This window comes from Anticarsia gemmatalis, chromosome 3 (genome assembly GCF_050436995.1).
Source record: "Anticarsia gemmatalis isolate Benzon Research Colony breed Stoneville strain chromosome 3, ilAntGemm2 primary, whole genome shotgun sequence".
Classification (NCBI taxonomy): domain Eukaryota; kingdom Metazoa; phylum Arthropoda; class Insecta; order Lepidoptera; family Erebidae; genus Anticarsia; species Anticarsia gemmatalis.
This window is the reverse complement of record NC_134747.1, coordinates 643,200-666,382: the sequence shown is the minus strand read 5'-3', so window position 1 is coordinate 666,382 and position 23,183 is coordinate 643,200. Positions and strand designations below refer to the sequence as shown.

At 36.1% G+C, this 23,183-nt stretch overlaps 2 protein-coding genes across 2 annotated transcripts; both read left to right on the top strand.

The window, feature by feature from the left end:
* The first annotated feature begins 2 nt into the window (after nt 1-2).
* Bmcp (uncoupling protein Bmcp mitochondrial) lies at nt 3-15,338 on the top strand. The gene is made up of 7 exons (XM_076135695.1): nt 3-339; nt 1,025-1,172; nt 8,958-9,162; nt 9,697-9,954; nt 10,592-10,681; nt 11,326-11,505; nt 11,858-15,338. The coding sequence occupies exons 1-6, from the start codon at nt 276-278 to the stop codon at nt 11,443-11,445; spliced, it is 885 nt and encodes a 294-aa protein (XP_075991810.1). The 5' UTR covers nt 3-275; the 3' UTR covers nt 11,446-11,505; nt 11,858-15,338.
* Nucleotides 15,339-15,743: 405 nt separating this feature from the next.
* LOC142987135 (uncharacterized) lies at nt 15,744-23,182 on the top strand. Its single transcript, XM_076135694.1, has 8 exons — nt 15,744-15,963; nt 16,315-16,446; nt 18,736-18,821; nt 19,324-19,416; nt 19,944-20,001; nt 21,553-21,651; nt 22,118-22,300; nt 22,697-23,182. Exons 1-8 carry the CDS (start codon nt 15,805-15,807, stop codon nt 23,057-23,059), a joined length of 1,173 nt encoding a protein of 390 aa, XP_075991809.1. The 5' UTR covers nt 15,744-15,804; the 3' UTR covers nt 23,060-23,182.
* Nucleotide 23,183: the final 1 nt, after the last annotated feature.

The window sequence follows — 23,183 nt, the reverse complement described above, 5'->3', positions numbered from 1 at the left end:
TAATTTCATTCGGTCTAGTTCAGTTCAGTCAAATGGAGTCTCGCTGCGCGCTATGAGTTTCGGCTGCAGACGAATTTTAATAAAGCGATAATTTTATTTCCCCTGATAGTGGTAATTAATTCCTCAGTCAACCGTTTCGTGATTAGTGAAACTATATTTTTGCTGTGAATTTAGCTTCAAGTGCGTTTACGTTTTACTAGAAACTGTGTGGTTAAGGTTTCCGACTCACCGGTACCGGGATAAACATCTTAATTCCTTGAAGATCTTCATGTGTGATGGGAGATAGCGACTGGAGACCGTTTATTTACGGCGGCCTTGCGTCGATCGTCGCTGAATTTGGTGAGAATAATGTGAATTCTTAGTTGCGACCAACATAACCTTAAATATGATATTATATCACCTGGAACTTGTATGAATGGTTCCACATATAAGTATATAAAGATCTTGTAGTCCTTGTGCTTCATGCCGTTTATTATTTAACCAGATACCTGGTACGTAAACCATATTAACACGAAATCATGAGTTTAGTTGGTACCAATCTGCATATTGATCTGGTGGCTATAAGGCCTGTATGTTTCCTAATTAGGTTCACAACAAAAACACCTGTTTTCAATTCGTTGTATCTTGTCAACCCATGTGATTTAGTTTCCCATTCTTGTTAGTTTCTAATACACAGCTCTCTCATCACACTTTAACAATATTGAAGGTTCTCTATTATAATGAACGGCTAGTAATAGCAAACTATATATTGCTAATTACAGAACAGTTATGGAACAGTATACTTATAAATACAAAAAATTGTGATCCTTAGGTAACCTTATTCAAGTTCCTATTAATTTAATTTTACAATAGATATCTCATATTTATGTTGTTTGTTTGTTCTTATGTTTATACCTATATTATTTATGCTTTTCAATAAATCTTACCACCAAGTTCTGTACATAAGTTGATCAGTACCTTGGTACCCTTACTAAATGAAGCTTGAAAGATGCAAATAATAATGCTATATTATTGTTTTGCCCAGGTACATTCCCAATAGACACAACAAAGACTCGCTTGCAGATCCAGGGACAGAAGATAGACCCTCGCCATGTGGAGCTGCGATACACGGGCATGGTGGACTGCTTCGTTAAGACCTCGCAGCAGGAGGGGGTCAAGGCACTGTATTGTGGGTAAGTCAGTTTATCTTTTTTGAGATTTTTTCACTGACTGTTATTATAGGTATCTGTGTCTGTTTGTTTTACTAGAAATAGTTGTTATATATGTCTTAAAAGTGCTTAAAAAACAAGATTTGTAATAAGAAGTTGATTGTTCTTTAGCTAGCAATGACAAGAAAACAATAATGCATAAAACCATACTCTTTAAGTGTCATCAAAATCAGTTTGATAGTTGCTAAAAGAGATCCTACATTACACACATACTTATTTAGCTATAATAAGTACTATAGAACATATTCTGTAGTCCAACATTCTGGGCCTTCCCATGTACAGTTTATCTAGATTATGAATAATATTTCTGTGTATTTCCAAAATATTTTTTTTTTAGTATTTCCAAACAGATGTAACTGTATCAAAGAGATCACTATCAGCTGTGTTTTAGGTCTATCAGTGAATGATGTAAAACTTTTAGTATTTTATATACCTCTGTCAGACTTAAACCTTACATACAAGGCTCTCCACTGATGCCTGGTTTCTGAGGCACATTGAGCTGTAGTTTATCTATTTAAACTGTCATGTTCATACAAGCTTGAATGCTATTGAATAGATAAACTACCGCTAAATGTACCTCAGAAACGGGGGCCATGTTGTTGATCTGTACTATGTTTGTTATTTTCTATATCTCTACTGTTATATTATCAGCCAGCAGTAAACAAATCTATTTACCCCATTGATACATGCTTATACTGCATGTCAAACTTCCTTAATTGACAACTACAGTGCAATAACAACCATAATATGATGCTAATAAGATTCTAATTCACATGTGATATGTCTTTATAAGTATTGTAAGATTGCAGGTCAGGAAAGTCATAATTATTGAAAATGATTTGATGTTGCAGACATAATAATGAAGTATGTTCACTCTTTTATAAAATGGTTCTTATTTATCAATTACAAAGATTTATTTTATACTGTGCAACTAATATCTAAAGTCTAAACCTGTGTTTAGAATAATAATAAGTAGGAAGAGTGGAATGAGATGGAAGCCCATATTATTCCTAAATTCCTTTATTCTCTAAGTTTATATCCTCTTGGTACATATGTATTACTAAGGCTAATATTTTAAATGTGAAAGTTTGTAAAATCTATTCACGCGGACGAAGTCGCGGGATGAAGTTGGTGATGTGTATGAACTGAATTCCTACAGAGTTCAATAATCATCAATCAGTATTATTAAACATTTATCCGTACCAATCTTCATATTTTATATATTATACAAATGTAAATATTACAGAAACTCGTGCACGCGTAATACGGAGCAGTTTGTTTTGATTGCAAAGTCTTTGTTTCAACTAATTACAACTCGTACAGCCCGTACACGTCGCCGAGGACGCAGGTTCATTGTGTAAAGGATTCTTGTATTTGTAACACGATAGCGCTCACCGGCCGGTAAACGATCTGTGGGTTAAGCAAACCTTAGCTCGGTCATTACATAGATGGGTGACCGCATGGTGGTATTATAACCGGGCATCTCCGTGCTTCGGAGGGCACGAAAAAATTCGGTCCCTGTTGTTGTCAATTAAGATAACAGTCGTTAAGCCACGTCAAAGGCCTTAGGGCGGCTTGAACAACTTTGACAATTGGTTGACCACTAAATGACTCAATTATTTTGTGTGTCAGAAGAAGTCTGAATATAACAGCAAGTTACTGCGAAGGAGCAAAAAAGTAGCTGTACTGTAGATGAGTTATTTTGGTTAAAGTTTGAATTACGATAAACTATCTATCACGCAAATAGAATCGCGGGAGGTATGCGGTAACTTGGTAAATAAAGATAAGGTTAATATCAATTTGCGACTACAGTTTGAGTACAGACAGACCATTGTCTGTACTCAAACTGTTTGATTATTGTTTAACTTTATTCGAAGTCAAATTGGTTTTGTTTTCGACGGAATTTTAAAAAATGAGTCATTCAGTGTTATTCAAAATCAAGTACCTAATTTATTCATATAGGTCAAGTACTGACACTTATGATGGTCAATGACACAGTGAGGGAATTTACCGCCAGTTCGGAAGGTAGGGCCAATGAGAAGAGATGACAAGAAACTACATATTGGTCCCTTAGTCCCTTTTCCTCACATTATCTATCCGCCCGCGGCTTTGCCCGCGTGGAATTTCGCCCTCTTGGGAGCGGAATTTCCAAACATGCTCTCTTAGCGCTCATCTACAGTTCCTAAGCAATCTTCATTCCTAATTATTTTGAACTTAATACGCTCAGTAGTTGTTCGTTATCCATCAGTCGGTTATTCAGTTATACCTAAAGGTTCTGACGACGGCCTTATCTATCAGATATCTATTCACAGTAGGGCAAATTGTGAAATATAATATAAGGTTTTGTAAGAAAGAACTTAGATTTCTAATCGGCAATTTGACCGATAGTTATTATCAGGTGACATTGCAAAGTGTGGTTAGTGGTTCCCCTTTGATATCTGGATTGTTTTATTATAATTTTATTATAAGAAGGCAGTAAGTCCCGTTGTTGCATCACTTGATAAGCAACAGTTAATTGCTTTCGTAGTTTGCTTATCTGCGGGTTAAAACAACCAGACGTAAACATGACTCCTCTGTAAATGTAGGCGTGCTTGTGTGTGGGTGTGGCACGCAGGGCTGGCCACTTGTGAGAATAAATATAGACTTAACTTATTGCTGTTTGGATCATTAATCAGTTGTTTTAATGGTGAAGATGTTTTCTTGAGTGAAGAAACTTTGCATCCCCGTGAGCTCATTAAACAGTTTTTAAAAGAATATATATTTTGCATGCTGCTGTCTTCGATAGGAGACTCTTTCCCAGCGGCAATTAGCACTGTGATAAATTTACTTTAAATATTTTTAGTTTTTGTTTGTGGTGCGTCGAACAGCCTAAATATGTAGGTACATAAACAAACTTTCGCGACTACAATATTGGTCAGAAGGTGAAACATAAAAATATCATAACTATTATTAGAAAAGCTCGTTTTCGAAAATATAAGACGTTTGTCGAACTGTTATGATCTATTTATAGTCATTTAGGTATCATAAAATTTATAGAAATATAAATATGACAAGATTTTTTATTAAAATTAACCTGTTCGTTCACGGGTGACTCAGTGTTCAAGTTGATCGTCATGCTAGTGACATAGCACCGGGTGTCTCAGATACGATGCCCGTGAACTGTTTTGACTGTACTGTCTCCGTAAATTGGGTGGTTGACTGGGTTTACGAAAATCTTTGTAATTTTTTACCCGTAACAGGTTTATCTACAATGCTCGGGCTGCGTATCTTTTTTATTATTTAATATTTAAATTGTAATTATTGCAAACTGAATTATTATATTAGGCACTCACTTAATGCTAACGAAAATACAATACTAATGACGTCACTACACCGTTTTTATTTTATATTTGTAAATCTGAGTAATAAAGGTCACTGCAAGTTGGTCATTCAAATTCATCTTACTAAGTAATCAAATAAAAACATGACGTCAAGACGTAGCAAAAAACATTTGACAGGCACCCCACCCATCGAAAACAAACGTCACAATGTACAAACAAAACATTTAGGTACGTCATTAATTAAACAAAAGTGACAAGTGTCAACCCTGACCCTCCTTCAATGCGAATATTTGTTTGCATGTGTGCGTAAGTGATTGTTTGTACACGTTACTTGCGTATGTGTGTACTCTAGGGTTACTATTGCATTATATTCTGATGTTATATGTTATCTCGTGTCTTCAGCTGTTGTTTAGTACTGAAATCACTTTCTATAATTACGTGTGCTATAAAAATAATGTATTGGCCTTTGTCTTTCAGACGAAAATATTTATTGTTTGTATGAGTGATGAATAACATGCATACATACGTAGATAATATCACGCCTTTTTCCCATAGGGGTAGGTAGAGACCAAAGAACGCTACTTGGTACAAACTTTCCTTGCCTCATTCATCATCATCAAAGAATAATTGTTGAAATTTTGCAACAATATGTCTTAAAATATCATGTAATTGCTCTGATTATAATAATATAATTATGTATATTGTATATCTCTATAATATTAGCCATAACTCACACAATTCCGCTGACTACCTAGTCAACATTTAAAGCATTTTTAGTCATTTTAATCAATAATAGTAATTTACGGTTAGTCTAGGGTCAAAATGATTCAGACAACCCAAAATAATCATATCTGACTATCAATCTTAAATGGTGTGATGCTTTCTTTGATAAACTAATGAGATTGTGTGTCTTTAAAAGATTCTCCTATCTTTAAAAGATATTTAAAAAATCTCAAGTCATTCTCCACTCATAATACGTGTGCATTTCTATCAGTCCATCGATGGTTTTCGTCATCTACCTATTAAATGCAAAGATAATAGTAAAATGAGCATGGAATTTAGGAACGGTATAATTGTGTTAAAGGTTATCCATGGCAATCTATTTTTGTGTTTCTAACTTTCTACGAACTACACACATATTATTATGTTCATACATAAAATCACGCCTTCTGCTCATAGCGGTAGGCAGTGACCAGAGAATGCCACTTGGTACGATCCTTACAAACTTCCTTTGCGTCACGCAGATCCATACATCTTGTTATACAGGTCCGCCGAGGTTACGAGTACTACACACCTGCAAGACATCATTGATGATTTGTGCATGTCTTTTTCGGGCGTTTACGTCCGCAGAGAACTTTTTTTTTATTTATTCTATAGTTAAATAGTACCCTAAGTAATTCCTGTGTTCTTTTGTATAGTCATTGTTTAAGGTATTTGAAGCGAGGAAGCATCACACCACAGAATGCATTATTTATAGGAAATTTCTTTGTTAATTTTAGCGAAGCAGCTGATCGGTTTACTGGTATTAATAAAGCGGATAGTTTATGAGAAAAGCATAAGAATACTGCGGCTCTTAAGACCACTAAAGCTTTAAGCAATGGTTTCGCAAGAGATACACTTGTCACTCATTCACGTGCTTTCAAAGGTCGTCTACTATCAAAGTAATCCATCCGTAGCGTGGATTTGTTCGCTAATGTATCTGAACATCGTACTGATAACACTAGATGTTATCATTCCTAATCGCTTGTAAACCAAACCTTGTACTTGATAATTTTACGAGTTATTTGCGAATGTCACGGGTATTAATGTTTGAGGAATGGCGAGGTCCGCGATATCGCTTGACTTTTGCGTGGTACATTTTTGTGGCTTCTAGTTTCTTATAGTATAGTATATTATTTTTCAAGGTTGATTTTTACTGGCTGGTTTGGGTATACTCGGCTTTTAGCGTTCCGTTTTTTGAATACGATATGGACTTTTGATTTAAAGATATTTGTTACATTCTTTCAGTTAGGTCAGGAATTTGTTTCGGACTCATACCTGCATATCTTGCAAAGGCTGTTTTTAAAACTAAATAGCTGTTACCACTGTATAATACATACACAATGTCACGCCTTTTGCCATTGGGGTAGGCAGAGACCAGAGAACGTCACTTGGTACGAGGCTCACAAACTTCCCTTGCCTCATTCACATCCATACTTGTTATACCGCCGCTTATAATTATTCATCTGACCTTTTTTCAGGACCGCGTCGCCGTCTTAGAAACTTTGAAAAATTACTTTGTCACTTTTAGTTAGTCAAAACTCAAAGTCAGGCTATAGAAGAAGTCGCAAACCATGTCGCGCCTGTAAATTAGTCTTGATAATAAATCCCAAAAGGTATTATAAGTCATACCATACAAAAGTTTGTTTACCAATCGGTAAGTGCAAGAAGGTACACTTCAGAACATTTTTAGCCTTTGCAAGAGTCTGACTCATGTCTTTGTCAACACGTGATGTCTCCAGTCGCGCGATTTATTCTCGTCACACACATTCGCGCCAAATAACGCGCACTTTCATGTAAATAACATTGTGAAGAGATTATGAATAATTGCGTTACAAAGCAAATATTTGTATGAACTACGTGATGTTTGTTATGCTTTTAAAATGTTTGTTCTGTTTATTGTGCTTTTGTGACCTGATAGCGACGGATTTTTCAATGTCGAGATGCGTAACAGAAAAAAATATTAGCAATTTAATGTATGGAATTTGCTTGCTACAGCTTTGATATGGGATAACTTATTTGTTGTTATTAAATGACAGTCGTGCTGTTTTCAGTTTTCAGACGTATTTTAGAGCGCATTTTTGAAATATGTTAGCCCTATCTAACTACGTGGAATCATATCTAAAAGTCAGGTATACTTAATGAATAAGTGTCGAATAACACACCCAGTAGATAAAGTGACAGCAAATGAAAGAATACTACTCAAAATTTCCGCTAAAAAGCTTATCGATATTTATTGAGAAGTGGTGTAACTGCGTTGGTTTAGAAACACGCCTAATTCTCATGCTACCATCATCTGACCGTGAACAAAAAAATCCTCTATAACGTAAAGTATACAAGCTCATTGTCCAAGTAGGTCACATTATAAATACGCTAGCGTTATCGAAACTGGCGAATATCTCGCGATAGACGGGACCTTGGCGAACACTCAACTTTGTGGAGAGATTGAACGCTCATTAACAACGCTAATTAGAAAACAGTTATGATAATAGCTATTTTAAACTGATTGATGGGCGATGCGTGAAATAAAATAACTACGATTTTCGTTTCGACTCATTTGGATAGTCGCACATTTGGCTAGCTTTGTTTTTTTGAGACTAGTCCCGTACTAAGAATGGCTCTTGTGTCGCAGGGAAATAATGATTTGCGGATGGCACAAATAATTGTCTCGTGTGGGTATCGAACTCACGACCTCCCGATGCAAAATAGTGGGGTGGTGACCTAAACAACTGCGCCACGGAGGCAATCGATCTGTACAGTTACGTACAAAATCTGAAACGAACGAAGCTTCTGAAGCTTAAAATATATTTTTTTTATTTTCAAAAGACAACGCAAATAAATAACAATTACCTATTTATTGATTGCGCAAATAATTTCATAGCGATATGTTTACATAAAAATCATGAAATCAATTTGTTGCAAAAAAATGTTATTTTAATAAGTGGATAAAGCAGACCCCTTATTTCAACGTATAACATACCAGATTCGATCTCCTACACTCAAATCAGGTGAAATTCAGCCATGACTGAATCTTTTCCTGTAAAAACATGAGTTTTTTAATACTTTACATATGAAGCTCTATTTAAAATCTCGTTATTTGTTTAAGTTAATTCATTTTTATTGGGTAAAATGACAGCAACGACTTAATATTTTTATATCCGTGCCAACATTGGGTAGTTTGCCAGATAAAGTTGTTGAAAACGTAATTTATTGTCAACTATTTGTAGTTTTTAATCACGATTACGATTGACCAAGTGCGCAATTATTTTATCTATGATTTAATTATCGAGACTAATATTGGACGCAGTTTTTATTAAAAGAAATATACGAAACAATTCTATTAAATTATAAATTTTATCTCTGAAATCCTCTTTGCTAGTTATAGCAAGCGATTTTCCTAAATCATTTTAAAAATGTAATATAAAATAATGGTAGCGAGAAATGTAATTTAAAATAATATTGCAACCTGTGGCATTAAATATTTTTAATTACTGAGAATTACTTTGAAAAAAAACCTTGGTAAAGTTTTAACCCGACCCGATTCGAGCTCGAAACCTCTACACGCACTCGTATAGATACACTATCAACTACGCCAGAGGCAGTAGAAAAACTAGTACGTATTAGAGCACCATACACGTTCCATTACTCAAATGCAATTTTTCTTTCCCAGCATTTGGCCGGCAGTCCTCCGCCAAGCCACATACGGCACGATCAAGTTCGGCACCTACTACTCCTTAAAGAAGTGGATAGCGAAGCACAGAGCCGACGGGGGCAGCAAGGAACACCTGCCAACTAACACGTTCTGCGCGGCCTTCGCCGGTGGACTGTCCAGTGCTATTGCCAATCCTACTGATGTGTTGAAAGTTCGGATGCAGGTGAGGGTTTTTATGTGATGATGTTTGTGCGTTGATGATATGGTTTTCTATACTGCTGCTATCATGCACAGAGGTTCTAGGTTGCATTCCCACATGAAGTAAATATTTGTGATATCCAAGTAGTATTCGAATTTGTCTCCTTGGTAAAGGTTGAATCGCGATAGAGGCAGAAGACTGACATATGCAACAGTTCACAAATGAGACTGAGACAGACAGACAGACAGACCGCCGTTTTAAGAGTGTGAGGGAATACAAAAAGGAGACAATAATAATAATTTTCTGGTCTGTGTATTAGAAAAAGAATCGGTTGTTAGTATGGTGACGGAAATCATCGCGATTAAATCTTGCATACCTGGAGTGCTTGAAGTTGAATTGACTATTGAGTTTCTGCAAAAATCTCGACGCATTCTGCAAAAATCTACGCACTACGTACGTCTACGTCTATACGACCAAATTAAGAGGGATAAAGACCCTTATCCAGATGTGTGATTACAAAAATTTTGACAAAAATAATGTTCTTTTCTTCTCGTGCAGGTAGGCGACGAGAAGCGTGGGCTAGTCCGTTGCTTCGTGAGCATCTACGAGCTGGAAGGCGCGCGCGGGCTGTGGCGCGGCGTGGGCCCCACGTCGCAGCGCGCGGCGCTCATCGCGGCCGTGGAGCTGCCCGTGTACGACGCGTGCAAGAAGCGCCTCACGCCGCCGCTGGGCGACACGCCGCTCAACCACTTCGCGTCCAGCCTGCTCGCCAGCCTCGGCAGCGCGGTGGCTAGCACGCCGCTCGATGTTATTAGGGTATGCTTTGATTTTTCTTGTTAGAAATTTGCAGGTGCTTTATGTTATCTATGTATACTAATATTATAAAATAGTAGAATCTGTTTTTTTTGGTTAAACGCGCAAATCTCTAAAACTACTGGTACGAATTGAAAAAATGTACTACTGTTCGATAGCCTATTTATTAATGAAGGTTATGGGCTATACCACATTACGCTACGACCACTAGGAGCGGAGTAACAACAAAAAATGTTACAAAAACAGGGAAAATTATGACCCATTCTCTCTTATGTCACGCAAACGAACTTGCGCGGGTCAGCTAGTTTTGCTCATGAAATATTAAATCCCCACTTTACAGCAGTTGTTTACAGTCATTACTATAAACTAGTGAGTGTTTAACGTTACAATTGCTTGGGCTTATCATTTTTTTAATATTCCATCGATTCTTTATATTGATAGTAATCTATTGAAAAACATTAAGTAAGGAACTAGCGCAAGATCGCGCTAACTATTAATTAGCAAGTCAATACTCACTACAAAGACAATTTATTGTTGCTAATTAGTAATTAACGCTAATACGTTACTGTTTGAACTATGTATTTTATAATAATTACTTACTCAATATATTGTAATAATTACTTAATGTGTTTTATTACAGACAAGACTAATGAACCAAAGAAAGATGAAGGACGAAGTGGTGCGGCCAAACGAGAGGATATACAAAGGAACTGTTGACTGCTTACTACAGGTAAGTACTCATTCCATACTTATTTTACAGTTTAATAACAAAAGCGAACTAGTTCGCTATTAGAAAATAGTAGTTTTTACCAATATTCGGCCATGACAATGTCATTGAATCAGCCAGTGCAGAAGACTATTTACATTATTGTGTTTGGGTGTGTTCACAATATTGGCTACGCTAGTAATATTTACTTGTCTTAAGCTATATACACATGTACACACCTATACACATATATACGTTTTATATTACAACCCAGCTGTATTCCGTCATCGCCTGCGACAGGACGGGTGCAGGACTAACTTTACGTTCTTACCTGGATTACGTCGAAACGCAATCATAATATCCATAATACGAACAATCTGTCTCCGTGGCGCAGTGGTTTAGGTCGCCACGCCCGCGGCGCTACCTTTGTGTCGGGAGGTCGTGCGATTCCCACACGGAACAATAATTTGTGCGATCCACAAATTATTGTTTCGGTCCTGGTTGTACTTTGTGTCCGTTGTTTGTATGTTTGTAAAAATCCCCGTGACACAAGAGCAATACTTAGAGCGGGAGTTGTCTTAAAAAATGAACTATTTGGAGAAAAAAAAAGTCCCTTTAATGGTATTACTATAATGTTTTTCTTACAAAAAATCCTGTTGTTATTACAGACGGTCCGCAACGAGGGTTTCCTAGCACTATACAAGGGCTTCATCCCGACGTGGCTGCGGATGGGTCCGTGGAACATCATCTTCTTCCTCACGTACGAGCAGCTCAAGCAGTTCTACTGAACACTGCCCACACATGGACGAGGAATAATGCGTCCAGCGTGCTTTGTATGAAGTGATAAGGCGAGTACTTTTTATAATAAAAGGTCGTTTTTGGGTCATCATGAACGTTTTAAATCGAGCAGTCCTGCTAAATGATCTATGATTTTTTGTTCACGGTATAATACCAATGGTATTGTTTATCGTTTAAAACGCATTTCAAGCAATCTTTTGAGAAGTAGCGAAAATTCTGTGTTTTTATTTGTTGATTAAATTCGCATTATGCATTTGTTTTAAGAAGTAAACCCCTCAAAATCATGATTTTTTACCATTGCTAAAACAAATCCTAGATATAGTTGAGCATATTTATAATAAAATTTTTACTGATTTCATACCTCAAGAAATTGTTTCTTAATAATATCATTTCTTATTTCAGATCTGCAATGGAGCGTGAATGTTTAGTCAATGGATCGTGAACTAATGAGTGAGCTTATAGTAATATAACAAAGGCCAGATTCACCCTTAATTAATACTGTCAGATAACGTATCTCCTAGATATACAAACTACAAATATTCAAAACTGTCAACTGTCGTTATTTCATCTGATAAGCAAACTGGATCTTAGTTGGCCACATTATAAGAAAATACTTTGAGATTTATTCTGTTGTTTGTTGATACTCTACGTATCATAAATGTATGTTTCTTTTTATATATAAGACCTTCACACAAGGCTACACAAATCTCCGATATGTTTGCTACACACATTTGGTTCGGCAATAGTCAAACCGGCCGGGCGTTAAGGCCGAATATGTGTAGGTGAATAAATAAATAAATATCATTGGACAACTCACACACGGTCCTTTGATTGCAACTTAAGCAGAGCTTGTACTATGGTTACCAAGTAACTGATAAACATACTTATGTTGCTTCGATCCAATTTTGTTGTTAGATAATATACAGTATGACTGGTGAGATACCTTCAATATTTGAGGACGTGATAGTATGCGAACATATATCGAAATAAAATAACATAAAAACGAAATATTAAATAACTTCTTTGTAAACTTCGTACACAGTACACCGAGAGACCAGTATTTAACTGCGGAATAATTGGAAACCGCGCGATTACATGGGTGAGTCCATTTTTGACAGCTTGTCGCTTAGCAACAAAACTAGTAAAGCGTGTCGTCGCCGGACAACTGCCTTAGGGAGTATAATATCCAAATTTCACTTATTTTTAGAGAAATTTCGAAAAAATTAAGCTTCTATTTTTTTTTATATCAAGTTAACGAGAATCAAGTACCGAGTACTCTCCATAAGTATTGAAGGTATCTCACCAGTCATACTGTATAATATTGTTGAACCGAACGTGCCGAAGCGAAGTTGTGTGTAGTAAGTTTAAGCCACATTCAACGATTTGTATTATCTGTCTAAAATATTTTAATATCGAAGACTTGCATAGCTTAGGGTATGAAGAGCCTTATTATATTTTACAATTTTTGTTGCATTTTGTTAAGGAAAGGTAAAGATGAAGGTTTATTTTAATCTAACTACGTACTAAATTGTACTGTAAAAAGTACTTAGACAGAGGTTAAACGACTGTCAGGCCTGTTTCACGGCTCATGGATAAGTGGTTGATGAGCTATCTGAAAGATAAAATGACAGAAAATGTATGGAAATAAAATTCTAGCTGATAAGCTAACCGAAACTTATCCATTATTTTTAAACCGACAGTTAATATTTCATATAATTCTGGATTGTATAAATATCATGTAGTTAGATTAAAGAGATAATTTGTCAATAACTCAAATATTTCATTCTGAAGCAATTTATCAATGCATTCACAGCAGTTTTATAGATGATATGTAACAAACGTATAGTCAATTAGATGTATGCAGCTATTTGTACAGAAACAAGCTTTTTTGTAGAAAATTAAATATATTTAAGTAATTTATAGAAATTACAATTTATTTTGTATGCAGTTTGTTGAATAGTTCCTTTATGTTATAAGTATAAAATACACATTTATTAATATAATACATATTTCTATTCTTTGTGCAAGTTTGTTTGATGTCAAAGTGAAACTTTTCGTGAATATATAAACTATTAAAACTCTCTTTCATTATATTTCGTTATGAGTGAAAATGAGACAACACAAATACACAATCATGAATAACTTAGTAAAAGTATGTAAACAGCCCAAAGTTTATTATTGCGTTCAATAGGTGGCGCTACTCGATTCTTATACGAAACGAAGAAAATCTTGGATTTGTAAACAGCTCTACGTTTTTTTATGGTACCCGATAGATGGCGTTAGTCGTTATTTATACGAAACATAGGGAAATCTTAGATTGGCGAATTATAACTAATAATATATGTACGTAGTGTAGTGAGACATATCACTTGTGCACATAGTGTACGTAACTGCACGTTGTAAAATGTATGTTTATACGCACTGTTATAGTAGATGGTTTGCTAGACTGTGTCATTTAAAAGTAAACTACAGAATTATTTAATATCGTTATTGGAAAGTCTTCTGTGCCGTTGTTTTTCGCTGCTGTGTTTCAGCAGGTGACAAATGAAGATGTTAGTTTGTTTTTTTCGAAAGAGTGGTGTTCATCGTTTCTCACAAAAAATCTCGATATGTGTTGTTAATGTAAGAGCACATAAATTATGATTATCTTATGATCAATATAAATCATATTAAACTCTTCCTTTACTGAGTGGCTGACTGATGGATAACGCACAGCTGAAACTACTGCACGTAGAAAGTTGAAATTTTGTATGAAGATTCCGCAGACGTAATGTTGTACAATAAAATAATGAACAATATGTACTACAATGTTAGGTTCTTCAAAAGTATGCTGTTAATGTTTTAAAATCACTTCGGCAATCTTCGGCTTCCGAACTTAGACACAGTCTAGCACTATTATTATCCTAGAATTCTCAAAATATACAGCAATTGTTGACTTTCACAAACAATGTGACAAACTGACTCGTAGAGTCATCGATATTGTAAAGTTGTAAACTTTTGTAGTGACCCTTATTCAACTTGTAGTATTTAAGTAGACAATTTTGTATGTATGTATGTATGTATGAAGCTACTAAGAGTAGTCCCTTATTATAAGAAATACTTTATTTTGTTTGACTATTGTTGTTTTTGAAAATAATTGGTTTTAAGAAACTCGATTGAAAAGAATTCAAAGATCATTATTATTGTAACATTACTGATTTCATTTTCTATGCAAGCAATAAAAATTACGTGATGTGAATGTAGCAGACGTCACGTCGTTATGTTGGACCATCAGAAATTCTTTTAAATACATTTTGTTGAGAAATAAGCAATTTCGCTTTAAATTCTGATTTTGTAGAGACTAGCTTTAGAATCTTCTTACGTGGAATATTCTTCAAGTTTATGGTTGTTTTTATGTGAAACTGTCGTTCTGAAAGAATAAGGTTAATGTTAAAGTCTAAGTGACAAACCCAACTCACATCTATTTATATGACGCGCAACATCTTATTGTGATGTAAAATTATCACAAGGGATTTACGAAAAGAGCTTTGGTCATATAAAAAATGAGAAACAATTACCATCAATGTTACGTCTCGTTCCCTCGCTCTCCTCTCTCGTTTGTGACACGTGCTATACATGTATCTGCGTGCACGTGCGTATACGTGCACGTAAATACTCAGTAACTACTTTGTAGTATATTTTCAGCATTAACCTTTATTCTTTAACTTAGTTTTAAGTAGACGTTCAATCACTGTAATTGACTGTGTATAATGTAATGTTGTTATTGCTTTCTTATATAAGTTATGTATGTTTGTCGTGTTGTAAACACTTGTACAGCTTACTGATATACTAGGTACAAAGAATTAGCCAAATTATTAATTAAATATACAACTCTTGTATACTATTTATGACTTTTATTTATGCATAATAATCCTCGAGTGATACCAAAACTTTTTATTATGAGGTTTTCCGTTTGGGTTAATTTCCCGACAGTGCAAAACTTATTGGGGTTTACTTAATATTCATTCGTTGTCATTGTCATGAAATAAATGGTAACAGCCTTTTTCTTTTGCCCAGCAACATTAAATAGAGAAACTACGTTTTCATGTGAGAGTTAAATTATTAGTAGAGTATTTCTAAATTGCATCGTTAATCGTAATATTAAAAAAGGATGCCTAGAACGCCTAGTCAATGTAGTAAACTAGCCAATGACTAGTCTAACCTATTCTTCTACAAACCTTTTTGCCACAAACTTCTGTCATCTGACAGAAGGCTTTAAATTCTATAAAAAAAAGAAACAACTGTCAAAAGTGTCAACAATATTTATCTGCATATACAATGAAGTATTTTTATACAATTTAATAAATACAATGAATCAGAATATAGTGGATTTGGACCCGGCGGAGCGGGACGTGGGGCCGTGTGTGTGTAAGAGTGGACCTACGTTGTCGATACTGAAGGATGTTCAGCGACTTTATGAGGAGAAGCTCGAGCTGATTGATAGAGTTGGAGGGGCGTCTAAGATGCAGGTTTGTTGAGTTGCCTTGTACAGTTTAGTCTGTCCCAGTATGACAAGCCACTGCGTGAAACAACTAGAGACGTAGGGAGTGGGCTGACTGAACGGAAACATGTTTAAGTCTTTGTAGTGTTTGTCTTGGCTTGATGCTATATTTTGAACACTAATTTAAAAAGCGATAGGCTATGAAGAGTGGAGCTATCCTCAAGGTATAGTCGCGGCGAAATAGAGAATAAAGATAAATAGAGATTTTCCATATTTTAAGTGTTTATGAAGCAGTGTCTTTGCGCTTATGTAGGTACGTGAAACTGTCGAAATAGTCTAGAATTAAGTTAATAAAGCCTTTATGTAAATTTTTCATCAGCTCCAAGTGGACGTGCTGCGGTCGTGGGTGAGCGACCTGGTGGGTCAGAACACGTTGCTGACGCGCGCCGTCGAAGAACTGGAGACGGAAGCCACCACCAAACTAGTTACGGAAAGAAAGAAACATGGCGAGGTGCGTGCATTTTAGAAATAATAGTTTCTAGTTATCGGTTTACAGCGTCTGATTTGAATTTTTGTAATGTGTTAATTAATAAAATTTTGTGTCTGAGATAGGCACGACCGAAAAATGAAAAGTTATGATTTTCTCGCTTGTTCCTAACGTCTACTTATTTCCGCGAATTGTTACGTTTATCTAGAGCTCGTACACCACCTGATATTTTAGAAGAACTCGAATTTTTATTTCTGTAACGAAGAGAACAATCCTTGGAAAGCTGATCGAAATAACTAGCATAAAATAAATTATTAGCTTAGTTTTTGAGGTAATTATTTTATTCACAAAACTATTGCTGGGAAGACATGAACCACACTTTGATAAAAATATAACCGTAGATACATCACATACCGTAAAGCTATCTTATACGGCTGATTCAAGCTTATGATTTAGGTGGTCTGGAAATCGGAACTATGTGTTTCATGTCAGTATATAACCTAGTGTTGTAAATGTTCAGGTGGTGTGCGAGCTCCGCGCGGAGGTGTCGGCGCTGCGGCGGCGGCTGGCGCGCAAGGACTCGGACCTGCGCGGTCTGCTCGAAGTGCTGAGACGACTGCGCGAGTTCGACTGCTGCACCGTTGATGGAATACACTTCTTTGAAGTCTCCGAGTCTGATATATTTGGATCTATTGAGTGGTGAGTAAAGACTTTGAAGATATTTGTTGCCATAAGTATTATGTTACTAGAATTGTCTATATGTTCTCGAGTCAATTCTGATTACTGTCTAGACTGTAGACGGTAGTGTATACGACTGCTGATTATAAGGTCTCGAGTTTGATTTCCGGGTCAGGCAAAGTGCTATTGGGGTATCCTACTTCATTATCCTAAAGGAGCTCATGGTGTCATGGCAACATGCCCGGTATATAGTAAACATTTACTACTCGCCCATCATTACATGTTTGTTTGTTTGTTTGTCGTATGGTTAGTAGATGAAACTAACATTGTCAATGCGTGGGTGTATTTCCTAGGCCTCTGCCTACACTCTTTCGGATTTCAATAGCGTGAAATTATGTATGTACTTTAATATTTGCTGCGTTATTTCAGGCGACAAAAGAAGTTGGAGCAAGGTGACCCCATCAAACCGCGCAGCGTGAAACAATCAAACAGACACAAATGTAACAGATATTTTAGACTTGTGTAACTTAATATACATATGTACTTACTTTTTGGGCTCTATTGTGTATTAATATACAGTTTTATTGCTATAATGACTTTTATTTAAACCTTCAATACCTTCCCTTTTTTAACCCCTTTCTGTCCCACTGCAGGGCAAGGGTCTCCTCCCAAACGAGTTAGTTAGGTTTAGGTTAGGCCTTGAGTTCGACACGCTGGCCAAGTGCAGATTGGGGACATTGCATGCCTTGAATAAATGTATTAATCAAATTTTTGGCATGCAAGGTTTAATCAAGATGTTTAATTCTCTTCACCGTTGCTGCCACTGATAATTATTATTTCTTATAAACCTTACTCTGTCTGGAGTTCGAATCTCGAAGTTAAAGGGACTCCCAATAGCGAACCAGTCTGTTGGGCGTTTCGGTTTTCGGTCTGTAATAATCATTTTAACATTATTTACTGAAACAAAATTACAAAGTGTGAGCATTTTCGATAAACTACCACATATAAATATTTTTTCGTTAACCCATTCAACTAGCTTTTATAGTAGGAAGTTACAACACAAAATATTTCCATCATTTCTTTATAATGGGACGAGAAACACTACAAACTATACCTTACGTAACTTTCTGTCGCCGGACGATATAAACAAGCTGCTGTAACAAAATTAATGCGGTTTGAAGTGTGTCATGTTAAAAATATACGCGCTATCAAATATAATATGAGTTTGAGTGAAATTCTAACGGTTAGTGGGAAAGAGTCGAGAGTTTCATTTATATTGCTTTAAAAATTAAAAGACTCATTAGTTTCGCACATTGTCTGCTTTAGGTTTAAGCATGTTAATAAAGCAGACCATATAGCTAAATTAAACACCTACTTACTGCATTCCCAAAATATTTTTTTTAAATCTTTGTATTTTCTTCTATTACCTAAATTATAAAAGTGTTTTTAGGTTGGCAACACACTGTTTAGATCGAGTATCGAATTCAAATTTTCTATCTACCTACCCACATTTTTCTAGACAGTTGCAAAATGTGTAGCGACTGCATAACTTGTCACACAATTACCACGATGTCAACGTGTGTTATATAGTAATTTGAAGTTTTATATACAGCATTTTTAATTCGTTTGATTCAGAGAGTATCAAAGAAGAGTTGCAGTAAGGTGTGCGAGCTGAAGATCCTCAATGATACGCTTCTGAAAGAAAACGTAGCTAAGGACAGGTAAATTAAAGAGTTTTTATACTGCAGGTAGTATAATGATATTAGTAAGAACAAGTATGGAGATGAGCAAAGAATGTGTCGAAAGTTAGTGCACGAGTGGCTGTGGCTGTTTGATTATCGTCTTATTATGATCCTATATACATATAGTTCTAGTTTACAAAAGTATAGTTTTGTAGCCAAAATATCGTAAGCGCCATGAATTTTAAGGCAGATGCCGTAAAAAATGCAATCAAGATGATGATGTTCTTGACGTAGAGGTCTATGTGACTTAAATCGTTACAGCGTCTGATGACCACCATTGCGCACAGCTCAGAAAAAACTTGCAAATCTTGATCTGCAAGTTTTTCGAGTTTCATTTGTATTTTGTGTGCCTTGTTCGTATGTTAGGAAAGTTGCCGTAAATCTTAACCTGAAAGTTAAAATTTAAAAGTCCGTTGGTTTGCAGGATTTGAAAAATTTTAGGCTTTTTTGTCGTTGTACCTCCATGTTTTCATATTTTCAGGGAGATAAGACAATTGAACAAAGATGTACAACAGTACGAGCAAACGATACTTAATCTTAGAAATGAGATCTCAATGTCTAAATATCAAACTCCGTAAGTACACTTTAGTTTTTATATATTAACTAAGTAGCTGACCCGCACCGCTCCGCTCATGCTTTCTTGTTTTTATTTAATACCGCGCATTTTCAAATTTATTCACCTTTTACACCTTCCCTGGACTTCCACAAATAATCCAAGACCAAAATTAGCCAAATCGGTCCGGCCGTTCTCGAGTTTTAGCGAGACTAACGAACAGCAATTCATTTTTATACATAAAGAGGAACTAGATGTAAGATTATGGGAGCTTCAACTTGTAGCATAAGTAGGTAACGCGGTAGACACTCTTAGGCCATGCGTACACATGGCTAGAGAAGTCTGAGATTTGCTCAGTCTTGTGTATGAACGGCCCTAAGCCCTCAACCTAACCCTTCACTCACGGTAGGATACTCGTAACAAGTTGCATAGTAATGGGTCCGTTAAAGATACAAAACACCTACAACTCCCAAAAAAACAAACAAACATTTCAATATCCTACTTCAGTTAACAAATCATTCGTTAGCTAACCTGTATTATTTCTACAGCGATGTTTCGAAGAGGGACGCGGAGGTGATGGCCGGGATGTGTTGCACCGGTGCCGAGGTAATTATAGATCGTTCTCTTATACTTGTGTGACTGCGTAGATTTGATGGTCCAAACACTTGATACTTTATCGAAAGGGTGATGAAATATGTATCCCTTCATAGCAAAATGTACAACAAGCAAAATGAGCACGGCACTTAAAATGTACAAATCGCATAATGTGCAAATAGCAAAAAGAGCAAATCGCATAATGTACAATACGCATAATGTGCAATACTTAAAATGAACACTATACGCAAAACGAGCAAAAAGCAAAATGTACATAGTCGCCTTCGTTCACACTAACCACTTACTGCCGTTTCTTAGTTTGGGGTTTGTTGGATTCATATAGCATTGTAATACTTAAAATTCAATATAAGCTTATTTATATATTAATAAAGGGAAAACTTAATGAGGCGTGGTATGAAATCCTTGAATCATCACCAAATAACAAAGCAATGAGGACTTGCGCAACAACTAATTGTGTTGAAATTATATTATTTATTTAAACTTAAAAGAAAACAAACTAAAATGCAAGTCTTGTATATAGGGTCTTCTCATAATAGCTGGTGATATTTTGGGAGGTGATACTGCCCATGTATCTGATCACCAATCGGCAAAAAAAAATTTTTTTTGGACTACTTATATTTTGCTTTTCTGTAGTGTGAGTGAGCGCTCGTGCACGCACACTTAAGTAACAATAATAAATACAAATTGATACTGATTAAATGATGTATGTATATAGAACAAACCCGCTGATTTTAGGATAATAACGATCAAAGAAAAAAATCTCCACGAGTCGGTCTTGTAACATGCCCTAACAGTATTATGTACATTTTGCTTTTTGCTCGTTTTGCGTATAGTGTTCATTTTAAGTATTGCACATTATGCGTATTGTACATTATGCGATTTGCTCTTTTTGCTATTTGCACATTATGCGATTTGTACATTTTAAGTGCCGTGCTCATTTTGCTTGTTGTACATTTTGCTATGAAGGGATATGTATTACAGCAAACATTCTCGATTGAAAATTAGCCTATATGTAAATGTAGTTTTTGTCATAATTATTTATATTGAGGTATTTTTTACTTTTCTATACATATAATACGTCTCCACAAATACTGGTCGACGTCTTAATTTCAATGTCCTAACTCCATACTTTCCAACACGTATTTTAAATCTCCGAATAAGTCCAATTTGTCCCATGTATGTTTAGAAAGCTACAATTTCGGTTTAGAACTAGTAATGTTATTTATTAGCTAAATTCTAATTTTCCCCTACACATATTATTTCATTCGTCTTGTTCCCAATTTTTGTCTTTCAGTACTTTATTGTAAGCGTCAATGACTGACACCCGGTTTTTAAGGTACATTTAGCGGTAGTTTATCTATTCAAGCTGTCATTTTGGTATATTTTACCCTGGGGAACAGTGTTAGAGGGGACAACTGGGAATATACCGTAATTTTATATGAGCTTATACGCTATTGAATAGATAAACTACCGCTAAATGTACCTCAGGAACCGGTGGTGAGTTATTTGTTTTTGTACTGGGGGTGTGTGTTGTGATGGCAGTGTGGCGAGTGGGAGCCAGTCAAGGACTTTACCGAGATGTTGCGAGATGAAACTCTACAGTTTCAGGAGCGCATTCAGAAGATGGAGGTCAACCTTAAGGTATAGTATAGTCATTTTTATACAGTTAGATTTTAATATTGAATACTTTGCTCTTAAATATTTTCAGTCGGTTAGTATTTTTGATGTCGTTTTTATATCATTGTACCATTCTAATTACTTTCTTTCGTGAAAATTTATAGTCTTAGGTTAGGCGGACGGTTGTCTATAAGAAACAGGCTCTTAGTATCAAGTGCTGCCGACACGTTTTCATCAGGCCACTTGATCTCACACATTTGCTCTGTTTTATTATGCATAATGGCACATCATTTTAAAATCTACTCCCATGCACTTTTTAGGAAAGTTAAAAACTTCTATATCTCCAATCATTCATTTGTAAACTTCGTTCGAACGGATTTATTTGTCAATTTTTTTTTTACGAATAATCCGATTGATTGTCGGATAGCCGGATAGCTAAACTTTGAATCGAAGAAACACAGTAGACGTTCAGCTCATATTCTCCTCTCAGGCCAGTAGCGAGAGCGTGCGAGCCCTGCGCAAGGTGAACGTGTCTTTAACGGACGAGATGCACGCCATGCGGCGCGTGTGCGCGGCGCTGGTGCAGGAGTCCCGCGCCGCCGCCGTGCGCGCGCAGTTCAAGGACGACATCATCCGCGAGATGAGGAGGCAGCTCAAACAGGCTAAGGCTAAGGTGACTAATTACTCAACTAACTGAACGCTGATAGGAAAGCTTTGAAGGTATTTGTAAAAGGCATGTATGTTATAGAGCATTGCGATATAAAACAAACTTTTAGCTAGCAAAGACAGTTTACAATAAATTGTGGTGCACTGCCTAGTTATTGTGCTCTACTGTAGTAGAGCTGTAACTGGATAACCAGGAAGTGTAAGAACTTCCCTGGTAACGTAGGAACCGCGTTTTCCAATTTTTTTGTTGATCGTCAATAGAAGAAGAAGCTAGAAATTAATCTAACGTAATACGACGTAGGAAGAATTATTTAGAGATTTTGGTGCTCTTCATTTGTGCTGTTTTTATTAACATGTTCAGCTCTTTTATTCAACTCATTCTAAATATTCCCACTATTTCTAGCTGAAAGAAGCCTCAGAAATCACAAGCCTGAAATCAAAAGACTTCGTGAGCGGAGACGGCGAGTGTCCCCGAGGATCAGCCGCGTCATACGACTCGGTCACCATCGCGTGTGTCCGCGCACAGCCCAGACGTAAACGAGAAGTGCCCATGAGAGACACTATACAACGGAATTTAGACATCGATAGCCGTATTTTAGACCGCCATAGCCACTCTATAGACCACGATAGCCGCACGTCAGACCGCGACGATCAAGCCAGTGTGTTCCAGAATGCCACTTGTGATGCAAATGATTTTGATCAAGGTGTCTTCGATTGTGGACATAATTTCAACGTGTCGGAAGAAGATGGGTTTGTTAATGAATAGTTTTTCTTTCTTGTTATGTTATTAAATGTTGTATTTTAGTTTTATTTTTTGATTTTTATTAAGTAAGCTATTCAGTTTCCTTATTTTCGTATCATTTTCGGTATTTTTTTCAATAGGATGGTGT

Coding starts and splice junctions, on each gene's coding strand:
- Bmcp (XM_076135695.1), top strand. CDS start 276: ATGGGAGATAGCGACTGGAGACCGTTTATTTACGGCGGCCTTGCGTCG. Junction 1,173..8,957: donor GTCAAGGCACTGTATTGTGG/GTAAGTCAGTTT, acceptor TTTCTTTCCCAG/CATTTGGCCGGCAGTCCTCC. Junction 9,163..9,696: donor TGTTGAAAGTTCGGATGCAG/GTGAGGGTTTTT, acceptor CTTCTCGTGCAG/GTAGGCGACGAGAAGCGTGG.
- LOC142987135 (XM_076135694.1), top strand. CDS start 15,805: ATGAATCAGAATATAGTGGATTTGGACCCGGCGGAGCGGGACGTGGGG. Junction 15,964..16,314: donor GAGGGGCGTCTAAGATGCAG/GTTTGTTGAGTT, acceptor ATTTTTCATCAG/CTCCAAGTGGACGTGCTGCG. Junction 18,822..19,323: donor GAAAACGTAGCTAAGGACAG/GTAAATTAAAGA, acceptor TCATATTTTCAG/GGAGATAAGACAATTGAACA.